At 40.4% G+C, this 6,838-nt stretch overlaps 1 protein-coding gene across 2 annotated transcripts; it reads left to right on the top strand.

The window, feature by feature from the left end:
* Positions 1-825: 825 nt before the first annotated feature.
* On the top strand, positions 826-6,838 carry LOC103970278 (probable potassium transporter 11). Of its 2 annotated transcripts, none has more exons than XM_018822304.2 (10): positions 826-1,206; positions 1,302-1,445; positions 2,583-2,808; positions 3,456-3,701; positions 4,354-4,404; positions 4,663-4,923; positions 5,022-5,074; positions 5,148-5,262; positions 5,339-5,593; positions 5,787-6,838. In XM_018822304.2, exons 2-10 carry the CDS (start codon positions 1,326-1,328, stop codon positions 6,797-6,799), a joined length of 2,340 nt encoding a protein of 779 aa, XP_018677849.2. In that variant the 5' UTR covers positions 826-1,206; positions 1,302-1,325; the 3' UTR covers positions 6,800-6,838. The 2 variants fall into 2 exon arrangements, with proteins under 2 accessions (XP_018677849.2, XP_018677848.2); XM_018822303.2 differs by having other exon boundaries at positions 1,289-1,445.

The following is a 6,838-nucleotide window of genomic DNA, read 5'->3' as shown; positions in this document are numbered from 1 at the left end:
TAGTTTCACCCAAAACATTGAATCATGTGGTCCTGAATTTAGGTGGGATCTAACACCATTTTAAAGTGGGAAATTTGTGATCCTTGGACAGTCTTATCAGATCATATCTCATCTGCTGCAGCTTGGCGTCACATTCCTACATATTAAGGAATATATATTATTGATTACATTAACATCAAAATTGACTCTACCTAATAAACCCTATGAAATGATTGCAATCGAGAATATTTATTAAGACACACAAATAAATTTGTGAAGCCCGTTGCATGCATGCTACGTATAATTCATTAATTTTTGTATGCTATTTTGAAGATAAGTGAATAGATCTATTATTTTTACTTCAAAATGTATGACCAAATAAAATATGACGTAGGTGGGTGAGAGAAGACGAATGCGATTTATCTCGATATCCTTCGACTCACCCGCAGATGATAAGTATCCTAAACGATATGTCCTTTTCGACGACTGCTGTGAGCTGTCATGGAGACCATGGCAGGCCACGTTTACGATTCTTGGACACGCGGCGGCTGCGAATGATGATCTTAATGATAGATGATGCACTGCCCCATTGCCAAGACGCGCGAAGAGTGCAAGTATGGACTGTCCGACAGCGAACTCCCAACCGCTGCAGTCCGCACGCGGCACGTGGTTTCCGTACACTGCGACTTCGGTTAGCTGGTGGGACCCGGGCACGTGTTCTTGGTCGGCCAGCGTATTCGCCGTGGAACAGAGAAGTACGTCGGGACCGGTGTACGTAAATCGCGCGCGTAGGTCTCACTTGCGAACCGAGACTATTTCACAGGTGAGTAGGAACGGCAAGAAGTAGAATGCGACTTGATCTCTTCGAAGGGAATAGGAATCCGACATCATGTAGAGGTTGTGGAACCCAAAAAGCACCTCTCTCTCTCTCTCTTTGCAATCTGTAAACCCGACGGCCGAGAAACGGCAAGGGAATTCCCTCCTGCGTGTCCTCCCTCCGATCCCAAACCCTCGCCTGGGGTCGTCGAGTTCCGCAAGGCGCCGCCTTTCCCTCGGTCGATCGCTCAACAGGTGTCTCTGCCGCTGGTTTCGTTGTCTCTGTCAAGTTGAACGACCTCGAGCTCTAGAGGTTTCATCTCAAGGGTTACAATCTCGGTGTCCAACTGGAAGCTCTCTCTGTTGGTCCGGGTGCTGGGCATCTCGAGTTTGAGCTGTCTCGTTATCTAGGTTTGATTCTTATGTTCGTTTGTGGCATCTTCTTTTCGCTCAGATCCAAGATTGAGATCCTCGATATTGGTTGGGGTCACAGTTAAAGTGAACAGGTTTGCTGAACTTGGTGGTGTCTCATGGCGTCCGGACCCGTAAATGAGGGGACGAACAGGGGAAGTATGTGGGAACTGGACCAGAATCTTGATCAACCCATGGATGAAGAGGCTGGCAGATTGAGAAGTATGTATAGAGAAAAGGTGTGATTCGATTGCTCTGAGGACTCAATTGTGATTTATGCAAAGGTTTTATACTCCTTTGTTGTTCTTTCTTTTGTACTTTCTGTAACGGGATAAGAAAGATAAAAGTTTCAATCATATCGATCATCTATCGTCGTTTTGCATTGGTTTTCCTTGTAGAATATTGCACTTCCGAAATAATGTGCATTTTCTAGGAAATCATTTCCACCTTTTTGCATTAAATTTTAGTACATCTTGATCGAGGTTTATAATAACTGATAGGTTTTAGTCTTAATCTTTTCTTCATACTTCATGTCGAATTCATGTGAAGTAAAACGCAGGTACTTTAAACTGATCTGGGTAATTTGGCAACTACCAACTTTTCATTGTGAGGATTTACTGATCTGTTTGCCTTTTCAATCTTTTTGAGAAAAGGTTCTCATTTTCATTTTCGTTTGGGGAAAAACTGGTCTTTGGATTTTAGAGCTGCTTGTTCTTTCAGTATATGCAACAGAAAATAGAAATATTGACATTCATGGAATCAGCAGAAAGTGAGCACTTCTTTTGGATTAAGCTTTTCCTCCATCTGTTTAAGCTAATTGATGGAGAACCACCTATGTTTAGGAAGGATTTTAGAAAAGTTTATTCTAGGCAAAGAAATCAGCAAAATTGCATCAATTAGCTAGCTTAAAAACTCTTGAGAGTTGTGTGAAAAAATGAACGAGTCCTTTCGGTCTTTCTAGGTATTAATCTTTGGACTCTATTTTTGTATTAATTGCACTTTTTTTCTTCTCATATGATAAATTTTTAAGGCTATTTAGGTCTCTCAAAGGTCATATTTTAGATTTCAAAAGGCATACAAGTTCCATATAAGTCAAAGGAGGAAGTCTAGGAGGTTGGTTACTCCTGGAAATCATTGTCTTCGTTGATTATACTAAAGACTTTTAAACCCTTATAAATAGTGGAGTTTGTCAACGGATGGAACAGTTCAGAATTTGAATAAAAAAGAATTCCATCTTCTCTCTTTTAATCTCTTACTCTTCTTTCTAATCTCACTCTTCTCTTTGGCATTCTTTCTCTCTACTTCTCTTTCTGTTCGTGCTCATAATGTAGTCATCTAAGCAAATCAACGATTGTGCTGATTTTTCTTTTCTGCAGAAATCCTCAGCCATTTTGGTTATGCGACTTGCTTTTCAGAGTCTTGGTGTTGTCTTTGGAGACTTGGGCACATCACCATTGTATGTGTTCTATAATACATTTCCTCATGGGGTTGAAGATGCAGAAGATGTAATCGGAGCTCTTTCTTTGATCATATACTCGCTGACACTCATACCACTTCTTAAATATGTTTTTGTTGTTCTGAGAGCAAATGACAATGGTCAGGGTAAGCCATCATTCTGAAAATTTTAGTTATGAAGTTGAATGATCTAATACCATATGCACACTATGTATTTTTACTTTGGAAAATCTTGTTACTGTATATTGCATATCAAAAATCATTTTATTTTCGAAACTGTGAAAACAGGCTTCCTAGCAGAAGTATGTGTTTAATAAAAAAAATAATGCACATAAAGTATGGACATTTTGGTTTGAAGGAAAGCTATGAAAAGATGAAAAATTTCATGCAATAAGCAAAATTCAGGCACATGGGATTGGTCTTCCTTGAAAAAGTAGATGCTTGAAATGGCTACATTCAGTGCTACATGCACAATATTGAAAATTCTTTGTAGTATTCATGTGGATACCAATCAGGTTGTAGTCTGTGTGTAAATGAACATTGAAGCAAACATGTTAATACTGTCCGGTAACAGTTTTTGATTTCAGACATAACATTGATGCTGCATACATAGATGAGCAAGAGTTCTCATCGAGGTATTCTCTTTACTGAGTGTCCATTGTACTGTCAATTGATTGTGTCCATGATTAAATCTTAGTCCAGCTAAGTTTTTGCTCTCTACAGTTGCATCAGAGACCTTTGACATATTCCAATTAAAATGAAGTTTGAAGTACATACATCATTGTTATATGCAGGTGGCACGTTTGCTCTGTATTCCCTGCTTTGCCGCCATGCAAGAGTAAGCACCATTCCTAACCAACATAGAACTGATGAACAACTGACAACATATAGTCGTCATACATACGATGAGAGCTCACTCGCAGCAACAGTCAAGAGATGGTTAGAGTCGCATGCCTATAAAAAGAATGCTCTTCTTATTCTTGTACTCATTGGCACTTGTATGGCAATTGGTGATGGTATTCTCACCCCTGTCATCTCAGGTGAACTCTTTTCTTTTTCTATATTTCTATTTGTTAAGGTAACTTTTCTTATATTTCTATATTCCTTCTTTTCCCTAATCATCTGCAGTATCTTGGTTCTTTCCAAACAATGTTTCATTCCATAGTTTCTCTTCCTATTCACTAAATGTGCATTCTTTACAGTAATGACCATTGGTAACTTTGTGGCTAATCGCTTTTGTGGTTCATCATCTCCTATCAAGGCATGCATCTCATGTGGCATTTTTCTCACTTCTAGACATAATTACTTTACCATCTTTTTTACAACATTTTTCATTAGTTGTTATAAAATGTTTCTTTTTTGGTGTGATAACAAGGTTTTGTTGCGGTTTCCTCGGTTTATATTGTTCTATTAATGAAAGTATGCAAGATCCACATCTTCTAAATTCATATAAAAGGAAGAAAAAGCTCTCCTGAAGTTTATTGACAGGGACACAATTTGATCAGGTGTCTCTACATCTCATCAAAGTGTCCACTGCTCATGCATAAATTATTGTTCTCCAGAGCTTATTATATCTTAAATTTTCTCTGCATAATTATATGTCTGGCAAATGCTTATCTGGCCTACCAGCATGATTGTCTCTTACATATCCGGGATTTGATCTTCTAACCTATGCAATTTATGTCATTACAGTTCTTTCTGCATCAGGCGGCATAAAGGTTAACCATCCAAAGATGAGTAATGGTATGTCTACGACCTTGAGACTGGAGTCCTTTTCTTTTTGGTTTCTATGCGCTTTTATTTGCATAGATGCATATGAGGAAACATTTTACTCTCAATTCTAAACAGATTATGGCAGGTTATCATTATGTTCCGTTATCTGGGACCTAATGAATAGTTAACAAGTTCTTTTAGATTTAGTGTCTTTGTCCTTGTTGATGTCAAGGCCTGGATCATTGTGAATAATTGCCTTTTTTTCTCCCTTAATTCCCAATGTTTCAGATGTGGTTGTGCTCGTTGCGGTGGTCATATTGATTGGTTTGTTTAGCTTGCAACACTGTGGTACTGATAAAGTTGGATGGCTTTTTGCTCCCATTGTGCTCCTCTGGTTTCTGTTGATCGGAGCTATTGGTGCTCTGAACATATGGAAATATGATAGCTCGGTCCTGAAGGCTTTTTATCCGATTTACATATACCGATATTTTAGACGACGGAAGCGTGATAGTTGGATTTCACTTGGAGGAATTTTGCTTAGCATAACAGGTTGGCTATCTTCAGACAAATAATTATGATACACATTGGTTTTATATCATGTATATTTTCTGACAATAGACAGAATCACTCTGTTCTTGGTTTTTCAGGGACAGAAGCATTATTTGCTGACCTGTGTCATTTCCCTGTCCTAGCTATTCAGGTAAACAGTAATACCATGTCATGATCATGATCAATCTAAGTTCCTCTTGCACTAATGTTATCTTTTCGAGCAGATTTCTTTCACTCTGATTGTGTTCCCTTGTCTTCTTTTGGCATACACTGGGCAAGCTGCGTACATAATTCATCACAATGGGCATGTCTCTGATGCATTCTATCGATCCATTCCAGGTTCTTTCTGACTCTTCTAGTATGCATTTCTTCGATTACTTTTCCTAGTGATGACATTTCTTTTCTCTTGTTCTAGATGGTGTGTACTGGCCCATGTTTATTGTTGCGACAGCAGCAGCAATTGTCGCCAGCCAAGCCACCATATCTGCCACATTTTCCATAATCAAGCAAGCCCATGCACTTGGTTGTTTTCCAAGGGTCAAAGTTGTGCACACATCAAAGAATTTTCTTGGTCAGATATATATTCCAGATATTAATTGGGTCCTTATGATTCTTTGCATAGCAGTAACTGTTGGATTCAAAAATCAAAGTCAGATTGGAAACGCATATGGTAAGCAAGCTTGATTGATCTTGATAACCTGTGCCATATGTGCATCTCAAAGAACAGAGATGGATGTTGTCAAATGATAATGGTGCCACAATACGAGCACACTGAGCATGTTCATTTCTCATGACTGCCTGGAATGTGGAACCGATTGCTGCCAAAAGTTACTGAACGACTGTTTGCTTTCTTTTGATTACAGGAACTGCAGTGGTGATAGTTATGGTGGTGACTACGTTTCTGATGATCCCAATTATGCTGTTGGTCTGGCGAAGCCATTGGATCCTTGTCTCCATCTTCACCACTCTATCCCTGTCGGTGGAGCTCCCCTACTTGTCCGCCGTGCTGTTTAAGATAGATCAAGGTGGCTGGGTACCTCTCGTCATTGCTGCAGCATTCCTCGTCGTCATGTATGTTTGGCATTATTGCACGGTCAAGCGATACGAGCTTGAGGTGCACAGCAGAGTCTCCATGGCATGGATGTTAGGCCTCGGCCCCAGCCTGGGCTTAGTCCGGGTTCCCGGGATAGGTTTTGTGTACACGGAGCTAGCCAGTGGCGTCCCCCACATCTTCTCCCACTTCATCACCAACCTTCCTGCTATCCACTCCGTCGTCGTCTTCATCTGCATCAAGTACCTCCCGGTCTATACCGTGCCACTCGAAGAGCGGTTCTTGGTGAAGCGGATAGGGCCAAAGAGCTTCCACATGTTCCGTTGCGTCACCAGATACGGATACAAGGATCTCCACAAGAAAGACGACGACTTTGAGAAGATGCTCTTTGACAGTCTGTCCCTCTTTGTTCGACTGGAGAGCATGATGGAAGGATCCTCGGATTCGGATGAGAACAGCCTACAAGCTACACAGGTGACAGACAAATCCATAGCTTTAACAGCAGCGAGGGAGAATGGAAATTGTCACCATCTTATCGTACCTGCTCAATCTCCATGTCGAGGGAACAGTATAGTGAGATCGTCAGGGCAAACTAGCAACACGACGAGTGATGAATTGGAGTTCTTGAACAGGTGTAAGGAAGCCGGGGTGGTGCACATACTTGGGAATACAATTGTGAGGGCACGTAGGAACTCTGGGATCGTGAACAAGATTGTTGTTGATTACATCTATGCTTTCCTTAGGAGGGTGTGCAGGGAAAATAGTGTGATCTTTAATGTTCCCCATGAGAGCCTATTGAATGTAGGACAGATGTTTTATGTATAGCTCATGTTCCCAGTAAATAAGGCTATATATTCTTTTGCA

Source organism: Musa acuminata, chromosome BXJ1-2 (assembly GCF_036884655.1).
Source record: "Musa acuminata AAA Group cultivar baxijiao chromosome BXJ1-2, Cavendish_Baxijiao_AAA, whole genome shotgun sequence".
NCBI classification, from domain to species: domain Eukaryota; kingdom Viridiplantae; phylum Streptophyta; class Magnoliopsida; order Zingiberales; family Musaceae; genus Musa; species Musa acuminata.
The sequence above is the reverse complement of the archived record's forward strand: the minus strand, read 5'-3'. Positions and strand labels throughout refer to the sequence as shown.

What these genes read in the sequence shown, in the direction of transcription:
- LOC103970278 (XM_018822304.2), top strand. Translation starts at nt 1,326, where the DNA reads ATGGCGTCCGGACCCGTAAATGAGGGGACGAACAGGGGAAGTATGTGG. An exon ending in CCATCCAAAGATGAGTAATG is followed by an intron (nt 4,405 to 4,662) that starts GTATGTCTACGA and finishes CCAATGTTTCAG; the next exon opens with ATGTGGTTGTGCTCGTTGCG. An exon ending in TCCCTGTCCTAGCTATTCAG is followed by an intron (nt 5,075 to 5,147) that starts GTAAACAGTAAT and finishes CTTTTCGAGCAG; the next exon opens with ATTTCTTTCACTCTGATTGT.